Source organism: Grus americana, chromosome 16, assembly GCF_028858705.1.
Source record: "Grus americana isolate bGruAme1 chromosome 16, bGruAme1.mat, whole genome shotgun sequence".
NCBI classification, from domain to species: domain Eukaryota; kingdom Metazoa; phylum Chordata; class Aves; order Gruiformes; family Gruidae; genus Grus; species Grus americana.
In genome coordinates this window covers 14459792-14486336 of record NC_072867.1, presented here as the reverse complement: position 1 = coordinate 14486336, position 26545 = coordinate 14459792, and the positions used below count along the sequence as shown (strand labels likewise).

The window sequence follows — 26545 nt, the reverse complement described above, 5'->3', positions numbered from 1 at the left end:
CTTAGAGACTGATGGCTGTGTATTTTTCCTTGGGATACAGACCTTAACTTGGTTCATACTGAGAACCGCTGTGTTCTTAAGTCAAAAGTCAGGCTATGTCTTGCATACATAGACAAGGCAGGAACTGATCAAGAATTGAATCTCATGACTTCGCTATTGCAGTAGATACTGAATCCCTCTCATTTAAGGTACCAAAAGTGTGTGTAAGATCAGAAGGGATTGTTGGTATATCTGGGGCACAGATACATGTGCCTTGGTGTGCCTGGATATCTGACTTCCTTGGTGGAAGTAATCAGTTTGTCTGCATAGATGAGGTCCCACGAGCAGGGAGAATGTATACCTAGGATAAATTTACCTGAATACACATGTTGGAGAAAAATCCATTGGAAGAGGATTGAAGTTTGGTGATAAAAAGGATGTTCTGTATGGAGCATGAAGTGAGATCTTCATTGACATATTGTGATAAATGGATAAAGTAAATTCTTTCAGTGTTGCTAGTTAATTAACATGACTTGGACAAACAGTGGGTAATTAATTGTTTGGGGGTTTTTTGGGTTTTTTTGTTTTTTTTTTTTTTACTATGTAGCATGCTGTTGACATTAGAGAGGAGCTTCCGGAACAAACAGCTAAAAGAATGTTGAGTCTTCTTGGTATCCTTAAATACAAACCTCCAGGAAGTATATCAGACTTGTAAGTATCTTTTTATTTCCAAATCACAGCAAAACATCTTTAACAGCTGATACGGTAACGACCTTTAATTCAGTTGTAGTGTGTATTTTTGAACTCGACTATCCCAGTGGGTATGTGTAATGCCTTGAAGACAGCTCCTCCCTTGTCCCTGTAGAGTATGGTAGAGGGGATGCCAGCAGAAGGCTCCTGCAGGTGGAGGCTTGCCCCTCGGGCCCTGCCGCAAGCAGCTGCTATTGCGGAGTCAGCCAGGAGAGGGTGCCGCATGACTGGCAGGGTCAGTGCCTTCCCCATCCCTGTCAGACCAGCCGCCCGAGGCTGGATTGCACCCTCCTACGCCAGGTTATAACCCTGAAAACCTACACTCTTCCCACATTGCCTTTACTCCCGAAGAATATAGCAGAAAAGGAAGAGTCATTGTTGCTGGCTTTAGCCTCTTGATGTGTTATGGGGTTTTTATCTGCCTCAAGTTGGCAGAATCGGGATCATAAATAGCAAACTGGCATCATGAGTGTTTTCTCTTTTAACAGCATTAAGAAAATCATTAAGCAAGTAGAGAGGGAATGTCAAAATACGCAAATTATTTTTTCCATGCCAGTTTGAGATTTATTGGTATTTTCTTTTTGTTGTTTTCATATAGGAGTGCATTTCGCCAAGGGTTAGTTACTGGAAGCAAACATGTAATTCATCCTGTCTTACATTGGCTTCTTCAGAGGACCAATGAACTCAAGAAAAGAGCTTACCTGGCACGTTTCTTAGTAAAATTGGAAGTGCCAGCGGAGTTCCTACAGGATGATACTGTGGCTGACATCAACAAACAGGTACCATTTTTCATGAATGCCAACATTTTACGTTAATTAAAATGCCAATATTAGGAGGGATAAATGAATCGGGGAGTTACTGTTGAGATATGTGTTCAAGTGAGTTATGTTAGAATCAAGGGTGAGCGAAGATTTGTAATAAGAAATATATGTCTTGACCACCTTTCTTCCAATAGCCTTGAAAATATATATTAATGAGTAACATTGAATTAAAAGGTTTTAAGCCCATTAAGTACTGGGTACTAAATAATGTTCAGAGCCATGTTGGCCAAGACAGATTTTTATTTCTTAATTTCTAAACACTTTTTTTTCTATGAACTACAACATGGATACTTTTAACTTTATAAATTACCACTTCGAACTAGTCCAGACAATGTTATGTCTGAAAGCCAATGTCTCCTAATTGTCAATTGATTGTATAGTTTTTAGCACCTAGTATTTGTATTAGCCTGATCCCACTTCTGCTTCAACCATTTATTTTTTTGTGAATAAGTAAAAAAAATTCTTTTTCCCAGGCTGACATTCCTACTCATTATGTTCCCACTTCTTTTGTGAGCATTAAATGTTGATTTTAGATAGTCAGGGTGGGTGGGTTTGAAATGTAAAGCTTAAAGTGAACCAAAGTTATGTTTTTAGATCTGTGTTATCTGAAGTACATATTTACTTAATTTTTTTATCCAGTTTTGTGTGCCTTTTGTTATGTATAGTGACTTGTGAAATCACAGTGGTTTTGAATATTTGTAACAGGTAACTCAATTTATTAACTGCACCAGCAAAGCTGTATAGTCTGACTGAAGCTTGACTAAGCCTTTTATTTTTTTTTTGTTACCACTAACAATATTGGATTATAACTTGGAATAACTAAGCAGAAGTAACAAAGAGAGAAAGGAATGCAGATTGTATGTTTTTTCAGTATGTCACAGTCTTAATATGTATAAATATCCAACTCCATTATTTCCATTACGTAAGATGTGTTCCTTTTTGGGATTGCAGTAATATAACCATCTTATTAAACTAATGCCCTGCTGATTAATTCAAAACAGAAGCTGGGGTAATATAATGCCTTAATGTAATTTAACATTACCATGCAAATATGTAGATACTAATGAATTAAAGAATCTAGCCTGAAGTATTTAGATAGACAGGCTTGCAATAGTGTGTTTTAAGAGAAACATTTCAAAGATGAGAGTTTAGAAATCTTAGAACATGTTCAAGTTTTATGGGTGAATAGAATCAAGCTCAAATGTACTTTTGTGAATTATTTAAACGAGATACTCAAAATACTTGCCACCTTCCCAACTGTGTTGTGGTTTGGACATCAGATTGGCCGCAGTATATAATTTAAAAAGTAAGCAGCTTCAGGCATAAATCTAGTTGTCCAGTCTTCGGTGAGTTGCCCTCAGGTGCCAGGAATCTTTCTTTCCACTGTAGGAACTGGGATGTTCTTCAGCCGTTTGAGTGTGTCACTTATTTCAGGTACATGTGGGGTAGCTGCAGCTTTTATTTGGTGAAAGTGAGAAACCTTCCCTTCGTTATGATCTGGCAAACTGTGCTATGCCCTTGTTTGAATCTTACCATTAGTCTTGAAATTTTGTGTCCCAATAAGGAAAAGACTTACTAAACTCCCCTTCTGAAAGAGGTAGGGAATCCACACAAAGGAAAGCTGTTGGACATCAGCAATTGTGAATACTGTTGCTCAGAGACTACCTGCTATTTCATTATTTGTTAAAGTACTTAACTTCTATAACGCACAAGTGATATAATGCAGGGCAGTTGCGTTTTTATTCCTACTTTTTTTTTAAACTCATTCTGCATTATCCAGAGTGTGCGTACCTTATCATACCTTTATTTGCCATTTAATCAAGCTTTTTCTCTATTATTTTATCTTCTTCTCAGTAGTCATTTTTTTGCTATTATTTTGAATTCATTCCAGCTTGTCAGTGTGTGCCTGATATTGAAACAACCAGAAATGAACAGAGCATTCTAGATGCTGGTTCCCCAGGGTTTTACAGAATGGAGTTGCTGCTTCATTGCTCAGGGATATGATGCCTTTGTTTGAACTGGCCTTTGCCATTGCCATTTTGTGTTCGACATTCATATCAATTGCTCTTTCCAGGAAGTAAAAAATGACTCAATATTCTCTTTTTAGATTTTTCCATCTTATTGAATGGCTGTTTCTGTGGAGATTATCTTTACTTCTATCTCGGCTTGCATTTCTCCAAGTTGAATCTAAATTTATTTCCTACCCATATTTCTAAACTCTTTCGTCCCCTGTTATTTCTCTACCCACACAGACTTTCACACTGCCTCTCAGTTTAAGATTACTGGTGGGCAATGTACTGGTGTGGAAGTAGCACACTGTCTACTTCTTTCTAACTACCGAACTACATATATCAATCTCTGTAATATACAGAGGGCACGATTATGCAATGTGTCAAAAACTATTTCTCACATGTTAAGTCAGGTGTGCTCTTGGACCACTTTGCTAGATTGAAGCTCAGTGCTCTACAAATTCAAGCCCCATTGCTTTGATCAAGCATGTTTTTAGATCAAGCTCTTCTTCCTGGGGCTGATAAATTTATGTATGTGGTGTACACAGATTTATAGTAAGAATAATTTGTTAATATGGCATTGTCCCTTTCAGATAACATCTTATCTTCCTGTTTTGCAAATACACTGTGTATTACAAGGGAAGAGGTGAAAATACTGAAGAAATTGTGACATTTCTGAGTGTACTTTCAAATGAAGATAATTCACTGTAATTTTTTTATTTTTCTTTATAAATTGACAAGCTTTTGTGATGAAAAAATGCCTTTAATTCCTGTTCTCACCGTATTTCTATTTCTATATGTACTGTCAGTTGTAAAGCAACATGTTGATCTGAAAATCCTTGGAAACAGAGTTCATTCTGCATGGTTTTTATTTCATTTTATAGTATGAAGAACTGATGGAAGCATTTAAAAACCTACATAAGGAGTGTGAGCAGCTCAAAACATCTGGTTTATCTACTGCAGAGATAAGAAGGGTAAAAAAAATCTGACAAAATTGCACAACTTTTGTTTAGTTTTTTTTTGAATGTCGGTTCTATTTCTGTTGTGTTTGTAGACTCATTGCAGTGTCTAAGTTGTAGAGGTCAAGAGCTGGTAGGCACTGCAGCTGCCTTTTTGAAACTTCTCTGTTGGCAAACAGATGAGAAAGTCATCACTTGTGCTTAGAACTGAGCTTTCTGAAGCAGATTGGGAAACAAGGCTGCCAAGACTCTGTTCAGCATGATTTTCAAATATTAGAACTCCCTTTCTGGTGAACGCAAACTGATACAAAGCCTTTTGCTTTACTGATATAGGGTAATAACTTCAGAGGGTGTTGAATGAATTAAGACCTTAAGTCAATAAAAATTATGATCTTGTGTGGCTAAGGTGTTAAGTAAAGATATTTGCCCTGTTTCAGCAAAATATTTAAGTGTGTGTACAACTTTCCAGTTAGACACACAGACAAGTTAAGCAAATGTTGAGATAAGGTCTAAATTTGGAGAACTTCCCTTTCTTTCATAACTATCAATCTGCAGAGTCCTGCTGTTGTAAAATAGGATTAAAGGGGAATAATAATCGGATACATGTTTTAGCACTAAAAAGTGTTTCTTTTAACACAATTTTAATACAAAAAGTGGCAGCAAACATCACTTGTATGCAACTTCATGCAAAATTGTCTGCCAGGAAGTGGATAGTGATGGTAACATTAAGAACATATGTTAGACTGTATCAGATGTTGAATTCCTGCTGATTTTTGCTTGGTTGTTTCTGTTTGTTTGGTTTTATTTTGGAGAAATCCACCTGCTTTTATTTTAAATGTTCACATTAATTCTCAAGGATGCAGATGAAGGAATATTAGCATAAAGAGAGTGGGAACTGTGGGGGAAGTAAGAGAGAGGGATTGGAATCCTGGATGTTCCGATCATAGATTGATAAAATTATAACTGCTTCAGTGTATTCAGAGAAGAATTCTGATTTTTGTGTTAATTTGAACAGAATTTAGTCCAATCCATATGATATTGTAAATAAATTAACATTTCTTTATGTATTTTTTTTCTGCTTTTTAGGACATCGGTGCAATGGAAGAGGAGAAAGATCAACTCATCAAAAGAGTAGAGCGTCTTAAGAAGAGGGTAATAAGAGAAGTAACACTGTTACATTTCAGTGTCATAATCCTTGGCTTGCAACTCTGATTTTGGAATGCAAACAAGGATTAAGATAAACATACTGTATGTCTAGGAAGGAGTCGAATAACTAATTGACCCACAGGGAATCTCCCTAGGCGTTAGTCCAGAGCTTTTAAGAATCTTGAGTCCAGTACTTTGCTGTCATTTCTGAGTAGTAACATGTATGGAAAGGAAATACTAAGTGGGCTTGTGAGACATATGATCTCTTTAATGTATTTCTCAACTATCTGACAGTAACATGCACTATTTATCCACTTGCTGTAGGTGGAGACAGTACAAAATCATCAACGAATGCTCGAAATAGCAAGACAGCTTCGCTTAGAAAAAGAGAGAGAAGACTCTTTGGCTCAACAGAAACAAGAGCAAAAAAATCAGGTACTGACATAAAAGCATACCTATTAAAATAAATAGTTGTTGACACTTGTTTGCGGATCATGCATTTAAAAAGGTACATCTGGAAAAGAGTTTATCCCATCATCAGAAAACTAAATCCCATTTAAAATAGGAATATCTATGTACATTTTAAGGGAAGAAGCTTGACCTGCAAGTTTTGAACACCTCATTCAAGGTACTTGGCTGCCTTAGCTGCCACTGACATCATCGTTTAGCAGTCCCAGGAAATGTTCCATGACTTACTGTTATAGCACCTGAAGAGAATTCTTTATATTTATGGTAGTGAGCAAATGTTTTCTTAGTTTGATTTGTATCTCTGTGCATCTGCACTAAGATTTCAGGAGCTGAGTAACGCAGCAAGTACCTCAGCTTTTAACGGGGTGAGGGGAATATGTATTCAGGAGCAACTCTGGGATTTTGGTCCCTGAATTTGACAAAGATGATGTCCTAGGAAGCACTGGAAGCAGTTGACATCTGAATATAAAGGTGGGTTTTATTCCTGAGCTATGTTGTCAAAACAAGATACATCAATAAAATCCAGTGCCATATTGTTATATCATCTCACCAAATTCTGTAACGTGAACTTGAATGCTGTATTAAAAGGGGAAAAACCCCGGATTTCTGGTATAGCAGTCTATATCTGGATGTGGAATCAATGTAAATCAGTAGGCTTTCAAGCTGTTGGGTCTTTGCTTGAACCTGAGTGAAATCACAAATAAAATGAATGTGATTTCCAGCTAATTCCAGTTCTTAGTACACATCTCTCTAAATCACAAAAATGCTAATCAACTGGGTGTTGTTTGGCAACAAGCTTTCCAGTGTGCTCTCAAGTTGGACACTGGATTGCTGAGGCAACTCGGCTGCATGGAAGAACTGCAATATAAGGATAGTTATCTGCTGCAATCCTGATTCTTGCTGTCTTGTTGTTGAAACCACTCATATTTTTGGTTGAAAATTATTTAATGCATTTCTGCCATAGAGAAAATACCACTTGGGAGTACAAGAATACTTTCCCTAATTAACACCAGAGAATATCAAGTAAACTGAGGCCAATAGTTGAAAATTTGGTTTGGCACATTCCCTTGTGAAACAGATAATCGCCAGATGCTTATAGCTACTATTTTTTTTCCTATTTGGGATTCTTTTTGATACTCTTTTGTTTTAGTTGTTTGAATATTCATTTCAAAGGAATGAGCTTATGTGTGTCCAATTCTCTCTCAAAAGTTGTTCCATGCAGAGCAGAGACTGCAAAGAGCACAGCTCCAGCTAAAAGAGATGCATCATGCAGTAGTGGATTCAAAACCTGAAAGTAAGTAGTAATCTATAAAGGCTGGGTTTTTACACTTCTCTGTTAGAACTGAAATCAAAACTGGATGTCTGTCAGTAATATGGTAGTGCCAAAAAGCAGATAGAACTTAAGAGAATCTAATGAAAGAAAGAACTTGTGTTCTAAAGGCACGTGCTGGAGATCCTAAGCCAGGGAGACAATCACAAGGCAAGATGCTATCAGTCATATTTTTGAGGTCCACTTTTAAAAAAAAATCTTAAAACAGTTAAATACTGAACACTGACCATAATGCTCTGCAAGAAAAAAACAGTTGGAACTACAAAGGGTTGGAAAAAGCAGAAACCTTTTAGAAAAGGCAAACTTCTCATTTAGTAAGGTTTATGTCTTTTGTGTTTGTAACTGGGCATTGATGAAATACTGCTTCTTAAAAATTTTCTCAATGAATGTACAAATACATTGAATACTATGTTTTATTCAGTGTAGACTTGTTTTTCTAGTTACCTTCTATAAAATATTTGTTTGAAAAGCTTTAAGGCCTGTTTCTTATTGTAGTGCAATTTTGTGTTGTAGTTTTGTATGGTACCAAAAATAATGCTACTTCCTAATCAAGCTTTTTTTATAGATCATCTATTAGATGTATATACACACACACTTACATGTGATTATGTTTATATATTAGATATATCTATATATTAAAGCCTATATATTTATATATGAATATATTTGCTTACGTATGAAAATACTTTGTTCTCATGATATGACTGTAGCTGACCGAGTTGTATGTTGCTGGATTACATTAATAATAGCAAGATTGCTTCTCCTCATTTTCAGTGATACCTCAGTCTGCAAATACCCTCAGCAAAACAAATTATACTACTTGTGGAGTAAGTTAATGGTCTATGATCATTTATAAAAATAGCAGGTAGGAAGGAATTGCAGTTACTAGATAAATGCAAAACTAACTGCCTCCAACGGCTACAATTTTACGACGTCTAAGTTTCTGATGATTTAATGACTTTGAAGGAAATGTAACAAGGATTAGCCTGGCAGTTTGACAACAAAACTGGGAGTCAGTTTAGGGTTCAGTGTTTCAGATGTATTCCATCTTTGGCAAATCACTTAACCCCTTTCAGTTTGTCCCTTGCACTTGGTTATTAATAATGCGTCACAGGATTGATAGAGGGTTTGTGTGCTGTTCATATGGGCATTAGGGTTGATTTATGGGGAAATACATTACTGTATGTAAAGTAGCGTGAAGGTATAAGACTCAGAATGGCCCTTTTCACAGGGCTCTTCCAGTTGCATCCTAAGTTGCTGTGGTAAAAAAGACATAGAATGATTTTTGTTATATGTATAAATTAATTCCAAAATTATAGAATCTGACTACCAATTTAAACTTAATAAAGTAAGTCATTGTCCTACTCTTTCAAGTACATCTAATATTCCAGTTGCATCACACAACTGCTTTGGCAGCTGTTTTGAGTCAGAGAATTTTCTTCAGTCACCAGCATGTTGGCGTTGTTATTACTTCGTAATTTTGCTTTAATTTTTTTACGATGCTCATCAGCCACTGAACCACAAATGGAACTAAAAGAGTATCTGAACTATCTTCTTTACTCAAAGGGACCTGCAGCGGATTTTATAACTGTTCCGTTTTTGCAGTAGCTATCAGAGAGTTTATACAGCAAAGCTGTGTCAACATTTCTATTTCAGTTCCTGGGTTTTTTTAAGGCCAATGGAAACTTGATGGGTTCAGTTCACAGAAGCAAGGTAACATAATAAAAAGCCAGTAAATATGTCATTTAATCATTGAGATGAAAATAAAGATAAAGTTAACATATTTAATTTCCTTATCTTGTGTCCTGCTTGCAGGGGGGAAAAAAAAAGTGTTTAGATGTTCCGAAGAAAAACTTGGAGTCATTACTTAAGGAAACTTGTGTTGAAATTTTGCCAAAACAAAGTCTTCAGGACTTAGCTTTGTAATTGCTTTCCCCTGTAGTAGTTACAAAGACACTGCCCGTAGTAGCAATTACAGAATGCCAACTGTGTTTTTTAAGTAATTGAAATTAGGTGACCACAGTGCACTGAATAGGATTCCATTTATTTTAAAAGCTTTGTTGGTCTACAGTTAGCGCAATTTATTTTATTTTTAAAATTTCCTTTGGCTGCAGTTTGGTACCTCGCCTGCCTACTTGTATCAGTATAGCTTGTATGCTGACAATTCAACGGCTGGTTGGTAGGTGTGGATTTTCACTGGAAGTTGGATACTTTCCTTTAAAATAATTTTATTCCATTTTTAATACTTCAGGTATTTTTACTTCCAAAGCAAGATAAAATGATAAAAGTTGTGGTTAATGAGTAGAAGCTTTTTTGTTTGTCGTACAGATGCATGCTGCTTTGATTGCTTCATCTTATAATTAATTTAGGATGAAGTACTTTAAAGAAATGTAAAGGAACTCTTTAAGGAATGCAACTAACACGTATTCATGAGTATCATTAATATGCAATTAGCATCAGTCTGCTTTAGCTGTGCCAGGAAAATACAACTTATGGTTAGTAGGTTTTTAACTCTTAGAAATGTAGTATTTAGAAGACCTTGTATCATGAAAACCAATTGATTGTTATGAGATGTTTTGTAGAATAAAATTGATGATACTGCTTTCCACAGCATATTCCTTCCCTGTTTATTAACTTCAGTACTACTCAGTGTGTTGTTTAACTGCAGAGAGGCAGTTGCTGCTGGTAGCGCTAAGTAACATGAATTTGCTGTTTCTGGGATTTGTTGTTGCTGTTGTTCCAGATATGAGTAGTATATATATTAACCCTGACCACTAGTTTGAATAGCCTAGCTCATGCTTTCTCAGCAAGATTGCCATCTTTTTGCTTTGAATATCTCTGCTGGCACAAACACAAATTATTAATGCCAAGAAGCAAACTGAATTACTGAAATTCTTGATCTCTGTCCATTTTACAGAACATTATTGTTCACTTTATTGGCAGAAATACAAAGAAGTGGATGACTAGCTTGAAAATATTGATTAAAAAAATGTGTTAAGATGATTGTTGTTGATAAACAGTGAAATGGGTCATTTATATATTTCATTAAGTTAATATGTAGTAATAGATTTAGAACACTGGGAACATCAAAGATACCAGTCAAAGAGGAATTGCTTTGTACAGATGTCTATTTTATGTCATTCTGAACACTTGATAACAAATAGAAATTTAGGGTGCTACTATTTAAATATTCCAGTTTAATGAAAATATTAACATTTTTCTTCTCCACAGAACTCTCTTTCCCTAAAATTCCAAGTTTAAATTATCTCCACCAACACTGCCGACCACATTACAATTAAAGTTATAGATGTATTTGGTAAAGGAGAATGGCTTAGGTGGAACTTTATTTCTATCTTTAAATGATTTTATTTATTATAAAGTCACCGTCAATAGATGCAAGGTCAGGGGTAAAACACTTTTAAGCTAACTTGATATCTTTGAGAATACAAGTCTGGTTGGTAAGATTAATCGTTTTGCTATGGTTAACTTTTTTAAGACCATTGACTCTTAATTTGCATCCCATTTGGAAGAGCAGACAAGGCAGGAAAAATTCAATATGACCTATATGAAAAGTATTAAAAGGAGTTTACTGAAAGTTTTAGAAAGGAAATTAATCTGGGAATCATCACTGAGTGGGGGTCTTTCTAACTGGGACATGCAGAAATCAGTGTTTGCTCTTTTTTTTGTTTTGTATTTACATCAGATACCTGAAAGAAAATAGCAAGTCATCACTGGTGAAATTCTCAGATGAGATAAAAATTGGGGAAACGACTGATGATTCAAAGTGACCGTAATCACTTAGGAAGGCAAGCCCCTGCCAACAGTATATATTTTAAGGAATAGCCAAATACCACAGTATTCCTCTAGGAATAATGTATATGCAATGTAGTTATAGCATGTGGGACTCTTTCCTAAGAAGTGAGTCTGAAAAGGACTTGTGAGTCATGGTGTAAAAATGGTAGAACTGGAGCTCCCAGTGTCAAAGATTTGGTGCTATCCATGCATTTATTTATGGAAGAAAATTGAATAGGCGAGTTATATTATCTCTTCTTTTAGCTCTGATATGTCCATCACTGCAATACTGTTGTCCATTGACCAGAATTCAAGAAAAATATTGAAAGATTAGGGAGATTTCAACGAGCGTCAATAATAATTATAAACGTGGAAAGCATAACTTAGAATAGCAAATTCAGGAAGCTTTTTAGTTTTTCAAGGAGATATCGAAGGGATGATTTGATCATAATCTGTCAGTGTTTGCATGTCCCAGGCTTCTGTTTAATAGAAGGAAATTGGAAGTGATACCGTTGGAAGCTGTGGAGGGAATCAGTTCAGAACTTTCTTATTGAGGATGATGGCAGACAGAGAAGTGAAGGCTTTGATGTGAGTGAATGCCACGTGGAAGTCTGTTCTAGACCTGCCTTTGTCGTGGCCTTCCTATGTGATATTAAACAAAGCATTAGCATATAGTCTATAAAATAAGTGCTCCTCTTTTGTCTTTTTTCTTTTTTTCCCCTCTTTTTAAAAAAAATCAGTTATTGTTGCAAATGTTTTTGTTATAGGATGCACAATTGGTAGCTTGTAGAGGAAAAAGAAGTAGAAATCTGAGCACAAGGTGAATGAAGTTTTAGATTTATTAGCAGAATCGTGCAGAGAAACTTGCCTCTTTTCTACATGACTGAGCAAGCACTAAGAAACTCTTTCTCCCATCCCTCTCTTTGTAATAATAATAATAATAAAAACATTTGAATGGAAAACATGAGGAGTTGCTCTTAATAGCTCTCCACATGTAAATACGTGGTTGGCAGAACCTTGCTAAAATAACCTTAGGGCACAGAGCCAGACTTTCTGTGCAGCTTACGTATGTAGATATTCTAACCATAAGTCAATGTTAAAACATTAAAAACAGAATTTATATGTGTAATGGAAAGATTTAAAGTGTGCTTGCTTTTCTTTCCTCTAGCCTGGGAATTTTAAAAAGAATGTTTTTCACTGAAAAAAAAAAAAAAGAGCTGCTCTATGTTTTGTCTTTTAAGGTTCTGTTAAGCAGCAAACCCAGCTCTTAGTTACTTCTCGATATGTTGAATCATATAGGAGGAAAAATATATCCAAAGTATTTAGGAAAGAAACTACATTAGTCACGAGGGATGTTGACATCATCATGTCTTTCCCCATCAAGATGTCAAGTTTTAACTTGCTTCATTGCTTGTTGCATCGTCAGGAGTAAGCGTGATGCAGAACCAGCCAGTGTTTAAAAGAAGTTGGTAGTAGCTCTGACATTATCTGAGAAATAAATCTAGATAGTGATCAAGGTTATACCCTGGGAAGTCAATAGGTCCCCACTCTTATGAAAGCAATTGTTTAGGCGTGGTTATTTCCTGAGTTTAGTGTCATATCTACAACAAATTACTTAGGCATCTACATTTTTATAAGAAAACCGGAGTAGTACAAAAAATAAAGTATAGGATATAAATTTGGATTTTTTTTTTCTTTGCTACTAAGAGAAAACCAAGAAAATAGTTTGGTTAAATTAAAATATTAGTATTTAATATCAGAATAATGTAATTGATATCACTTTGATTTTCAAACCAAGGATCTTGGTTATAAATATCAAACTGGGAGTTGTGTTCCTAGTCAGTTCTGAGGTGATAATTCAGCTCACAGTGTACGTGGGAAGCTTTGCTGCATTTGCAGAGGTGGTAGATTTCTAGTGAGACATTAAAATGTGGTCCCTCCTGCCCAGCTCTGTCGTGGGCTGAGGAAGACTAGAATCGAGTTCTCCTGGAAGAAAGAAGTGGGAAATCTCTCTCAGTAAGTCCAAGCGTGTTTCTCAGAGTACAGCTGTAGTGCCAAGTACCTAATGGCTGTTGCATACATAGAGTAACTCCGCTTACCCATTCTGAAACCAGTGTTGATGCTGTTTGTTTTGCACAAGATAAATGATCTTTTCACAAAGGGGAAAAGATCATGTGGTAGTGTTACTTTTCATAAACACAGAACTCAACAAACTAAACTGCTGGAAAAGAGGAATTCCCGCTCATTTTTGGTTTGTGTTGACTTGACTTTGTTAGCAACGCTGCTTTCCCTGGGGTCTGTTTTCTTTCTTCTAGTTCTTGAGGCTTTCTCAAGAACTAAGAATGACTGACTTCCTCTCTGGCAGCTAAACCAAGTAGTTTTCCTTTCAGTCTGAGCTGAGAGCAGAGGGCAAGGAGGATCTATCAGTACAGTGTTTCCAGAGGTATATAGTGGCAGAATAACAGGGGGCCCTTTTCCTAGGCTTGTATTTCACTTTGTTCTGACCTTCTCCTTTTGTCAGTCAGTTTTTAGCCCAAGAACCAAAAACTGCTTTCACCTGCATCCTTTCCCATCTCTGTTGCAGCAACATGGGCTGTACTATTGCATCTCTCTACTCAAGCTTTTCTCTGCTTGTGCAGAGACAGAGATTGTGATTTCCCTTTATGGCAATTCCATTTTCTCCAAACATGGAGAGAATCCCCCTCCCCTCCAAAAATCCCCAACCCTAGCAACTAGTTTTAAAAAGCACCTAGGATACTTACCTTTTAGTCATCTAGATCATGCAAAATATTCTGAAATACTTATTCCCACTCTCATCTGACATAAAACTTCCAAATCTTACTGTAGTCCTTGGCACAGGTGTCTTGGAGGAGTAATTGCATTAAACTGCCTGTTGTCAGCAGAAGACTCTGTAATGTAATATAAAAGAATGCTTTATTATATTCTGTCATATTTTTCTAGCTCTGTATTGCTCTTATCTGTATGTACCTGTGAGTGTTTATAAATTATCTGTTAAGGAGGCTAAATTATCTAGCAAGACTCAAGTCATCATAAGCACAGTAACATGCGGTGTGTATCAGGCTTGTGTAGAGCAAAACTTATAAATGGGGTTGCTTTTCTCAACAGAATTTTTGACATTACTCAGCAATTCCTTCTTGTTTATTTTATTATTATTTTCAGCATTCTCAATCTATATACCGTCCTGAGATTAAAGGCTTGTTCTTACAAGAAAAAATAGTATTTTATTTACAGAGAGGCAAATTGCATACATTACATCGCATTACATTACATTTCATTCTGCTCGTTTGAAGGCCTTTTTAGATGCCAGATTAAAGTTTTATATCCTTGGAAATTCTCCCTTAAAATAACAAATCTATGCATGAGCTAGGCCAAATTATGATCTTTGTACAGATAAAGGATTCACACAGCGATAATTTCTGTCTGTAGATGAAGTAATTCACACAAAACAATGACTTAAGCAATCTGGGAGTAGGACCAACTTTAGGATGCTTGCTCCACTGCTCCAGCCAGGGAAGTTCCAAGGGACACAACCTTCGAAAAAGCTCTGAGCAAGTCAGCATAGCTGTAACATGCTTTGCTGCCCCTCATCTTGCATGTGCATAAGCAACCAAAGTCTAGCTCTTCACTTTTAAAATTTCGGAAGAATGTAATTGACAACACAAAAAGGTAACGTAGAATCCATATCTTAATGTAAGGCACACATAGGGTTTATGGCTTTCTGTATCAATGCTGCAAGTTGAATTTTGCATCTGATTCAGCTAGAGCTTCATGTAAGAAAGAGTTTTACTTGTTTATTCATGAAAAGAATCTGTCAAGGAGTTAATAGTTATATGTTAGAGATACACACAGACAATAATACATATTCTATTGTTTAACATCCAGATTAAAAATCTAAATCAAGTAACTGCCTGTTTCTTTGAGCATTGAAAAGAAGACTCAAATGGAATGCTGCTGTTATTGTAATCTGCTGCTAAATACTTTCATGTGTTGGTGAATTTAAACTTAATTATCTGCTACATTACTGTTATAGACACTGATTTAATTTGGTTTTAAGGTTTAATGAAGAAACTAGAAGAGGAGATAAATTTCAATTCATACCTGGTTAATGAAAAAATACCTAGAGAGCTTGAAAGTAAGAAGAATTCAGCATATTTCTTACAAAAGGTGGTTGCAGAGCCAGCTATGAGTCAGTCTGATCTCAATGTACTTGAAATCAAGGTAAGTTGACCAAGGTTACACTTAATTTGTGTTCCGTAGCATAGTCTTGTACAAGGTTCTTGTACACTGCAGTTTTCTCATCCTTACTTAATAACCTTGAGAAAATGTTTCATTCCCAAAGGAATATCCCTTCAGTTGTAAAAGAAAAGATGTGTTACTCACTAAAAGCAAACTCTCGGATAAGTTTTTAAAAAACCCCACAAACCAAACCCCACACCCAGCCCTATCCTTAAATACTAGTTAGAAAATTGTGTTAGCAATTTGCTATGGTATGAGCAGAGATGTTAATTTAGCACTAAAGGTTTGATTTTTTTTTTTCTCTTAATTTTTCATTTGTTTTAAACTCTCAATGACATCAAGAGAGTTTATACCAACATATGGAGAGTGTTTATGGAGTGGTGAACAACATTCTTTGAGTGATACATCTTCACAATATTATGTCTTAATCAATGTGCAATGGCTGAGAACTCCTTAGTGTTTGGAATAGGTCTGTATTGTTTGTTTTAGTTGGTAAGACCAAAGGAAATTTGGGGATCAAATACTTGATTTACCTTTCCGGACATTTTCAGAAGTTAAAAGCAAATGGTGTTAGAATGAGCAAAACCCCTTATTTGTGGTATATATCCAAAATGTGCAGAGAGTTTTGTTGCCACAGAAGTACATTTATATATATATCACTTAATGAAGTTTTCATATTTGCATAATCCTAAATGAAAGATTAAATATTATGTTCTAGAAGATTTTAGAGGCATGTTAATTATTAGTATATATATTGATGATGATAAACATTTACAACAATGTTAGCTAGGGTAGGAAGACTAGTCCTATATACTACTAGGTACGGTCTTCAGTCTAAAAGTTGTCTTCTCTTACCAGTTGGTTTTTAATATTCCCAGGATCTCCAACTCAGGCTTTGCTGTGAAAGATAGGTAATGAAGAAATGGAATATTTGTAATAGATCAGGGAAGGATTTACCCATGGGCATGAGGGCTGCCATCCACTATTATTCTTGTGTCATGAAGCAGAGAGAAGTTCAGCAACTACATCAACATCCTAGTAGCCTGTGCATTCACACATAGCACATGCCAAAGTAACGTAATAAAGAAATACCCGCCGGGTTTTTGGATCAGATGAAAATCAGCAGTCAAGTGTCATCAAGAACACATTCTGTTTTAAGGTTAGGACTGCTTTTTGTAAAAGTAAAATCAGTGACAGCCCAATACCATTTTGGATCCTGATCGTTATAGGTTTAAGGATGACAGCATTATTAAATGGTAGATTAGGTCTGAAATAATAAACTAGCCTGTGATCCAGCCTCTGCTTTCCTAGTTTCTGTCTTTTAATCAAAACAATATTTGTGGTTGCAGTTACTTCTTTCAGGCATACTTGAAGCCCTGTTTTGCACCTTTCTTTTCAAAGAGTATTGTTGTGGTTTTGTCAATATTTTAAAAAGATTCAAGTTTTCTTTTTCTCTTTTTCCATGAGGTAACCTTTTAATTTGTTATATTTTTGGAAGTATGATGTTCTTAATAGATAATAAAAACATGTTATATACTTGGCTGTTATCACAGCATGGCCATAGACAGCTTCTTTTTAAAGTCAGCCTTCTATTATCTCAATGTCTTGAAAAGGAGGTGAATTGCACTAACCATGCTACTATCATGCATTTTATAATATATAAACCAGGAATTTATTCACAGAAGGGAATTCTTATGCTTTCTTCAAATTCAGGCCTGTTCTAGCTTTTGTTAAGGAATAGAATTTACAGGAGATTTTTTTTTTTAGGTGTTGGAGTATTTTTAGTCCTATTGAGGACTTTATTTGAAATACTTAGCTTTCAAAGTACACGGATATTGCTCATAGAAATGTTAAAGTACTGCCCAGCACTGTACCTGTGTTATGTCTTGACTTCATTGGATTTCAGCACATATTTACACTGCTTGCTTATCAGCACTCATCTAGTTAGCAGAGAATTAAAGGAAGGTTGCTAGGGCTGTGGTTTCCATGGCTGATGAGAGTCCCAGTGTAACATTAAGTCAGGACTGGAAAAGCTGCAGTCAGTACACTGGTGTAGCTGTTTATGAGTTTCCAGATGCAGTGGGCTCTAAAGCTTCAGCTAGAATGAAGATCAACAATATGGACAAACAACAATAGGGACAAACGAGTGCATTTTGTGGCAGTGGAAAGGAGGTACCATAGAGCTGGAATATGATGGTTTGTGACTCTCAAAGTATTTATGAAATTTGGTTATCACTTAGCCTTTATGTGCTCCCCTTTAAACTTCTGATAAATGGTTGAGTGAAAAGGAATTTTCATTAATATTGGTAAAATTACATTTTTCACACAGTATGTGACAACATCAGTCTTCTGTCTGTACCGATTCACGTGCATTTTTTCTCCATGTACACCAGTTTACTGCATTTTCAGGGCCAACGTCATGCTTCTACCTTATCATAAAGGTGCAGAACTGGAAATCTGAAAGCATAGCCTCTTCCTGGCCAATGCTTAATGACTCATTGAGTTTTTTGGGTTTGTTTTTCTGTTTTAAAAATGGAACTAGCTGGATTGTAAATCTGGTTTGCAAAGCATTTAATTCTTGGAGAAGACAAAGAAATAAAGCTTTATTTCCTTTGTTTTCTACTCTGTCTTGCAGATAAATGAAGTAAATGCACAAATTAATCAGCTTATTGAGAAAAGAATGATGAAATATGAGCCAATTGATAGTAAATTTTCTATGTATCGCCAACAGGTAAGAAAGAACAAAACATTTTTTAAGCAGAAGCAGTAGAGCAATTTTCGTCACTGATTTTTTACATACTGATTTATTTTTCTTTCATTCATTTAGCATAAATCAGTAGAAGTACAAAATAATGGAGGACAAAAAAGGAAATAAATAGCTGTTGAACATATGTATGTTTAGGGCTGAGTCAAACAATTGCTTTCAGTCACGTTAGCGAGTTTGTATTGCTGTCCTTAAGCTGTTAGGTGTTGCCCTTCAGCTGCATCACGGCAATTCTGGAAGGATTGTTTTGGAGGAGCTATTTTGGTAAAGCTCCAGCTGTGGACAGCTTCTTAAAAGGCAGCATGGGGGCTGACTGCTGCAGTCAGACCTGGATGCGAGGCTTGCTTTCAGTTATATCCCTTGCTTGTGTTTGACCATACGCTATTTTTCCCATTACCTCTGTTAAGAAGGTATTCTTTGATTTTTCATCCTGAGGCTATAAAATAGACTTGCTATAAAATAGACTTTCTATAAAATAGACTGTCTGGTCTAGCCTTAGTAAATTCATGAGTTATAAAAAGGATTTATGAACTCTGAGATTTTCAGAGCTTACGCAGAAATGCAAGTGATTTCTTTTCCAGGCAACCTGTACTGCTACTAATTTTATTGAAGATTTTCAGGATGATGCTTATGGTCATGGTTTAAAAAATAAAAAGGCTTAAGTAAAATGTATCAGTGGGAAGAAAAAACTAGTGATAAAATGTATGCTGCAGTTCAATCACATATGCAATATGAAATGCACCATTTTGTTTTGTAAGAGATGCTCTTCTTCCCGGAAGAAAAGTCTGCCACGTAATGTGCTGGTACCAAAGACCCAACTGGCTTGTGATAGAATTATGGTCGGTGGAGGAACCACTCCAGCAGTTCAGGTTGCTGCTGTGGGCTGAAAGCGTGTGGTGGTCTTTGTGTTGTTCTCCTAGGGACTGGCTTCTGTTTCACAAAATCATCATATATATTTGTACCACAGTTTGTCACTGCAGGTAACTCATGAAGCAAAGAGCTAATGATACTACCCTAGTAGAATTCATTTTTAGAAATAAAGCTGGTCCTTTTAACCTAGTCAGTGTGTATTTTGCTTCATTTTTTCTTAAGTTTTCCCCTTCATGCCTCCAAATTCACAGTAATGTGTTGTGTTATTTTAAAATATTTTTAAACAGTATACTTTGTCAAGACAAAAATTTTTTTTTTCCCCCTGAACTAGTGTATACTTATGTTCGCAAATCTGTTAGCTTCTGGTTAAGTGTTAGGTACTCTTAAATATTCTGCCTTGTATAAAATATTATTTTTTAAAATGCTTTATCTTCTAGACTCAAAAAAAAAAAAAAGAATCTGTAATCTACACTATTTCTGTACTGTATTGCTTTATTCATCATCTTCTAGTTATTTGCCAAGATTTAGTGGCTTGGTTCTGCTGTTAGTATAACATATTTCTGTAGGTTGGAGTAGGTTGGAGTTATAAAAATCTGTATTATGACATTTGTGAAATCTTGGATAACTTTCCAGTTAAGCCATGTTGGTGTATCTTACATATGCACAAAAAGGGACTAAGTAGAAGAAATGGAGCAGCTAAAATGCCTACCTTTTTCTTCAATGAAAATGAAAAAATGAGGTGAAGAAATGTAAATGTAAAATGTAAAATATATCAACATGAATCTGGGAGAAAAGGCTGTGCTTGAAATCTTGGCCATACTGAAGAAAGTTGGGAGTCTGCAATCAACTTCAATGCAGTTGTGGTTTAGCCCAGTGTATATAATGCGTAATTGATGCTTCCTTCTTTGCAAAGAGACGTGCTCACATTTCCTAATGAATATCAGTTTCTGACAGTTAAAATGTGGTTTCAGTGGTGCGATGCCTGAAATTGAATGGATTACATTTTACTAATGATTAAACAAGGCAATTTTTACTTTACTTGTCCATATGCATTTTTAATGATCATGCAGGCATCTATCATTTCCCGGAAAAAGGAAGCCAAGGCAGAGGAACTTCAGGCTGCTAAGGAAGAGATGGCCAGTGCGGAAAGGCAGATGCTGCAGAAGACCAGTCAGGCCCATGAGTTAGAAGGCTCTGAAGTTCTGAAAGGGGATGAGGTATGCAATATAACAGTCGATATAAGGAAGAGGAAATTTGTAAGAGATGGATCAATTTTTGTTAACTCACAATTTCCTTTGAATTTTACAGTGCAATAACTGCTTCTACAGCATTTTATCCACTTTAATAGTATGCTGTCAAGCTACATGGTCTCAGCATTGCAACAGATTGGCCTTGTTTGTTTTTTTAATGCACATTTTTTGTCATCAAATTCCAAAATTAACATATTTGAAGACTTTTTTTTTAATGTGCAGATAGTATGATGCTGTCCAGTGCTTTCAAATGCTTTCCAATATTTATACTGCAGCAGTGCTTGATTTGTAGCTATTTTCAAATTATTAATTTCAATTATTCACATTTTACCTAATAGATTGCAGTGTACATGAGGACTTTATGTTGGGCTGTCTTAACATTCCAGACTCTGAGTCAAAATAATGTCATTATCATCACAATGGTACGACGGTAAATAACTAACTATAAAAGTCACCAAGACTAATGAAGGGATTAGGAGTTCAAGTGATCAGTTATGTAGATTAATTTTATTATTTGATGGATAGTAAAAATCTGTGTTACTATCCGTTCTCTATATGACATATGATCATAAAGCATAATACCAGCAATTATCAGAAATGCAGTTAGTCCTTTTGTATTGGTTACCCATAAAAGTTTTTACTTACAAAAAAATTTCCCAGACCCTCCTGAAGTTTATCTGCAATCCAGAGTTTGACTAGCACAATCAGTGTAGCTCAGGCAATGTTCTACTTGAAGCTGCACTTACCAAAGCAGCTTTTTTTCTTCAAAAGTTTGCAAAGACTATGGCTGCAGCAGCTGGGTAGTGGTTTGTCGGCAAAATGAATTGACTTTTCTTAAGACAATAATTTTTCTGAGTTTGGAAGAAGTTTGCTAAGTGTACTTTCAGGCAGAATCGCTAAAGCAAAGAGTATTTTAGCTGCATCATTCTCTGACTTAGTATGTCTTTTCATTCCCTCATGTATTGTCTTCGTTTGCACTGCCATCATTTACCAAGAGTAACACTCTTTGCTTTCTTTTTCTTTGTCTGTTTCTGTGCTTTTTGTACATCCTACTCAATACAGGGAATGCCCTTTGTAGAAGGAACTCCCTTCCTGATCCCATAGGACGTGCCTGCTCCACAAAAATCAGTTTTCTTTTAAAGTAGTTTTAAAGAGTGAATCAAGTATGGAAACATGTATGTGTCCACTCACGCATAAAGGCTGCCTGTATAATATGGAATCCATACGTATTTCACTTGTGCCTTCTTGCCTTTCTCCCTTTCTGTAAATCAAGGTGGAAACTACAGGTGGAAGCAATGGCACAGAGGCTTTGAAGGACTGAGATGTGGATTTCTCTTACCATGACGTACTATACCCATTCCATAGGTGTTCTGTAGGTAGCAATAGTAAGACCACCACTGCTTTAGATTTCTCTCCACTACAAGGTTTTCAACCCCAGTGGGCAAGTTGCTAAAGTCTTTGACAACTTTTTAAGTAAAAATAAAACCAGAAAGCAGACAATCTGTGTTTCACGACATGTGATGGGGAAAAAATGTTTAATTAATCAACAAGAATGCATTACCAAGACAGCAACATATGTTTTACATTATCTGTAAATGCAGTGTAAGGTAAGAAATAATTCATGTTATGCCTGTTCTTGGGGGGGACAACATCCTCTGATCCATAGAAATTTAGGGAGAGCAGAGTAGGAGGGAAACTCAGTTACAGAACCTCGTAAGAGGCTTAATAATGAAAAATTCAACTTAATTGTTTTACACAAGGAAGAGGCTCAAGACAGAAAAAAAGACAAGACCTATTTTGAATATAACCTGCATTCCTTTTGTTAAAATATGTTCTGCTTTTGACTTTTAAAATCTTTTCAAGTCTTCATTTTGAGGAGTGAAGAATAAATATCCGAGCACTTCAGACAAAACCATCAGCTTAAAATAAGAAGTGTTTGTGTTTTTGTAAGAAGCATTTCCTGTTTTGTAAAACACTTTCTGCACATTGGCCCAAGGAAGCCAGTATTATACAACACATGTCCTGTTCTTGTTTATTACTTCAGGTATACCGTAGTGGTACTCGGGCACCAGCATAAAGCAGTAAGGTTTCCTATGGCTAAAAACTAGGAAAGGATTTGAATTCTTGATTATTTTGATAGGTTCTTTTCCAAAGGTCACAGTTACCTCATCTGGAAAATGGAAATAGTGATATTTAATTCCTTTGTAAATGTCTGCTGCCAAAAATGCTGCATAGAACCTTGGTGCTATAGGTTTTGTATCTCCTTAAAGTGCATTGCAAACGCATATTACAGACATAGTCCTGCTTCAGTCTAGGTTGTGAGAAGACAGGACTGATAGATGAGACAAGTAAGTTGGCAGGGAAGACGTGATGAAGCAAAAGTGAAGCGAACAGGTGATCTCGCATCAGTAAAAGTCTCGGTTCATCACTCACCGGATGACCTTTTGCTATACATTCGTTTCTGATATGTTACATTTTTAAATTTGTATTTTCTGGTTCACTGCTCTGTTACTCTAGCTTTAAGCCAATACTGAAGGAAATCTTGATTAATGTAGTGATGAGTCACTGTTGCAATACGTCTGTTCAGTGGGGACAGAAAGAGGATGTACGTTCAAGTTTAAAATGGGCTTTTAACCTATCTAAATGCTACAGTTAAATCAAAAAATTATTTTGCTCCAATACCTGGTATTTCTCTTCTCTGTCTCACTTTGCTGTATCCTCTTATATCATGGCACTCACAAGCCTTGGCAGTTGAAGAATCAGTGCCTTCCTAGCTTGCAGTCCCGTACCAGTATTTGGATCTCCAGTTGAGGTCTTCTTAGCACTTCATTCACCAAAAGGTCAATCCTGGCTTATGTTTTTAGGTGCTAGTGTTTTGCTTTCTTCTGTAATCATGAAAAGGAATGTTGCAGCATTCCACTTGCTTTGAGAGGTTGTACAGCTAGATAGAACTGAGAAGAAACAGCAGGGAATAACCAATTCATTTACATCAAACACAAAAAAAGTAGGAATAAATTGTCTGCTTCGGGGATTATGAAATCTTTTTAAGTACTTCAAACAAAGTACAACGAGCATGGGGCAAAGTTGGCAGGCTCCTAGCTGCAGCTGTCAGATCCTGAAAATTAGGGAATCAAATGTTGACACTTAGAAGGCTAGATGGTTCAATTACAAGTGATCCTAGGTAAAGCTGTGATATTTTTAGCTCTTTACAGAATGCATTGTGCTTTTCAGAGTTCAGCACAGGGCCCCAAGAACCTAGGCTTTCCCAAGGTATCAGAATAGAATAGTACCATAGCTGTGCTTAGCTACAGTAGTTGAAATGAATATGGTTTTGAGAATGCGGCATAGAAAGTCCTGTCAGTTTTATTAACAGATATGCGACGTTTGCGCATTTACTTACATGAGGAGTTTAATGTGTTGCATACAAATGCTGATCCATGCCTACCTGCCCACTGGTAAAACAATATAAAACCTCTTTCAATTTGCAAACGGAGAAAACAGTCGCTCTTGGACCATAGATCTTGTCACTTTTCCTCTAAAACTGTCGGCTCCATCTGAATCCACCAGAAACAGTTATCTGGCTCCAGACTAGGTAGATGAATTTTTAAGTGAGTAGCTGTAAAGGAGCTCACAATTTGAATATTAAATAGTTTAAGCCAGGACGCAGGATATATTGTCCTATCTGTTTGCTGCCTTTCTCTGAACTTGTCACAAAGGCTGTAGGGACAGTTCTATTCCTGTCTGTCAAAGACTCCTCACTTATGAAAGTAGGAGAGTAGCTGGTAGTCAGGTTGTGAGAATGAAAGCGGCAAATCTGTAGGATTCTTACAGAAGCCAGAAGCTTTTTGCTGTAAGAAGTTAACCATCATTTAAGCCAAATGTATGCAATGATTCAGACAAATCGGAACTGAACTGAATGCTCTTTCAGCACCCACTGGCATGAATAAATCATCCATTTATTGATCTGTGCATTTTCAGTCACAACTGAAAAATGGTTTTTCATTAAAGATATTCTGATTGATCCAAATTATTAGTAATGGCTACTTTAATACTTCTTTCCTGACCAGAAGCAAGCACTCCTAGAAGAGATGTCCTACTTAATGCTAATGAAGAATTTTCCTGATTGATCTGTCTAATGAGCAGGCTGTAAGAGACTTTCATTTTAATAGATTGAGGTTATGCTGCCCATATCTTATAGAAGTTTGTCCTTCTGTGTATGAGTTAGTAACTGCATCCAACAGTGCCTGCACTAGCTTAAATTTAGACCCTCTTAGGAAAAAATACTGAAAACCTGTCATGATCAGGAACTTTTCCTAACTGAATTTTAATACTTTGGATAGTCTGTATCCCATTAATTGGTCTAGTTAGAAAATTAAACCATCTATTCCTCAATTCTTAATAAAATAGAGATAGCTAAGATTTTTGGCAATCATTGTGCTTATGCAAATAATTTTATTAACAAAACTGTTTATTTGGAACCTTGTTCAGATTATGCATGTCAGAAAGAAATCTTTTGTTTACAATTAATACTTAATTTTCTATAGTGCTTTTGTATGAAGAATATTTTGATTACTACAACACAATCAAATTGATACAGTAATCTAGACAATACTACTTTTAAAGATTTGACTCGAAAGTGAGGGATTAATCTGGGATTTGTTCTCTTCTGAAAACAAGCTTATCCATTTTCTCCTTTAATGCTAATCTTGGAATAAGAACCTTGTGAAAACTTCATGTGGGTTGAATGTTAGTTTTAAGGAGACAAAATGATGGGCTTACAGTGAGTAGCAATGCCGTGAGGCATGTGTTCAGCATGCTTGTGTTCTTTTCTGGAGGGGGTAACCTGCCAGGCCCCGTCTGGTCCTGGAGAAGCCACGATTCGATTTTTGTCATATTTAGAATTGTCGTAATACTTAATTACTTCACAAAAGTGTGGTAAGACTTAATCTGGTGATAGCAATCTCTTTCAGATTGTACTAAGTGGAGAAGCACGAAGTACTGGCATTGCTGGATTCTTTCAATAAAAATGGAACCTAATAGAGGAAATCTCCCCAGGGATGTTAAATACCTGCATGCTGCAGGATGTTCTAGGAGAGATCAAAGTCCTGTTTTCATTCACTATTTCATAATCTAGGTTCCACGCTTGTTATCTTACAGTCACCCATAAAAATAGCCGAGTGAAAAAGAATAATCTTTCTTTGCTTTCATTTGGATAGTTTTTATATCTCAGGGGGCTCTGACTCGGCTAACAAACATGGGGCTCCAGCCTTGTTTACTTTAACTGCTAACTCAGTGCCAGCATTTGGTTCTTGTCCAGTCATTTAATCTTTGAAGCTTAAATAACTATTTGTGTTAAGTTGCTTGAGAAAGAAAAGCTTACTAGTGGACATGGCCTTGAATGGTGCATCACTGCAGGCACCGATGGATCCATGGGAATTCGGTAGGTTGAGCCTGCGGAGTGTCTACGCAGGGAGCAGTTGACCTGGTCTATGGGAAAATGCTGCTGCTCAAAAACGGATTCCTTTTGGTTAGTTAAAGTCATATGGCTAGACAATGTTATTCTTTTGTGAACTATTCAAATTATTTACATGACCTTTTACCACAGTAAAATATAATGTTTTATAGCATTTTAAGGGCTTGGTTTTTCATCTACATATAGATGGGAGCATGACATGTATGAAGCTTCAGAAGTAAGGCTTACACAAATGAAGGCACTGGTATTTTGCAAGAAGCTTATTTATAATTTTTGGAAACCTACAGAATGATTCTCAGCTTTTAGGCTTTTTTTTTTTTTTTTTTTTTTTTTTTAGTAAAAATTTTGCCATAAGATCCTTACAAGCTGCTGATTTAAGTGGAATCAAATCTAACAACTCCAGCTCTGCATTTGGCCCTGGATCTAAAGGAGCCTTCGGTTACTGAGATTTTGAGGGGCTTAATCTCTGCTGGCTTGGAGTGGATGAACTCTTCTGAAAATTCTGCCAACCTATTGATTGATTTTTCTACAGATATTATTGTTTTGCTACCATTGTTTATACCTTGTTTTACCTTGTTTGCCTTAATAAAAACTATGTGAAAGGTTAAGTTTGGTTTTAAAAAGCCGGAGATTGCAATGAGAGACAGACATCCATCTCCTAAAATGAATAGGTTTTG

General features: G+C 36.1%; 1 protein-coding gene across 2 annotated transcripts in view; it reads left to right on the top strand.

The window, feature by feature from the left end:
* The window catches only part of IFT81 (intraflagellar transport 81), a 43149-nt gene that overhangs the window by 774 nt on the left and 15830 nt on the right, over nt 1–26545 (top strand). For both annotated transcript variants that reach the window (XM_054844234.1, XM_054844235.1), the window contains exons 3-11: nt 587–690; nt 1328–1508; nt 4444–4533; nt 5605–5670; nt 5989–6099; nt 7342–7426; nt 15330–15493; nt 18147–18242; nt 20216–20362. In XM_054844234.1, coding sequence (XP_054700209.1) covers nt 587–690; nt 1328–1508; nt 4444–4533; nt 5605–5670; nt 5989–6099; nt 7342–7426; nt 15330–15493; nt 18147–18242; nt 20216–20362 — 1044 coding nt within the window. The remainder of the gene's footprint in view (nt 1–586; nt 691–1327; nt 1509–4443; nt 4534–5604; nt 5671–5988; nt 6100–7341; nt 7427–15329; nt 15494–18146; nt 18243–20215; nt 20363–26545) is intronic.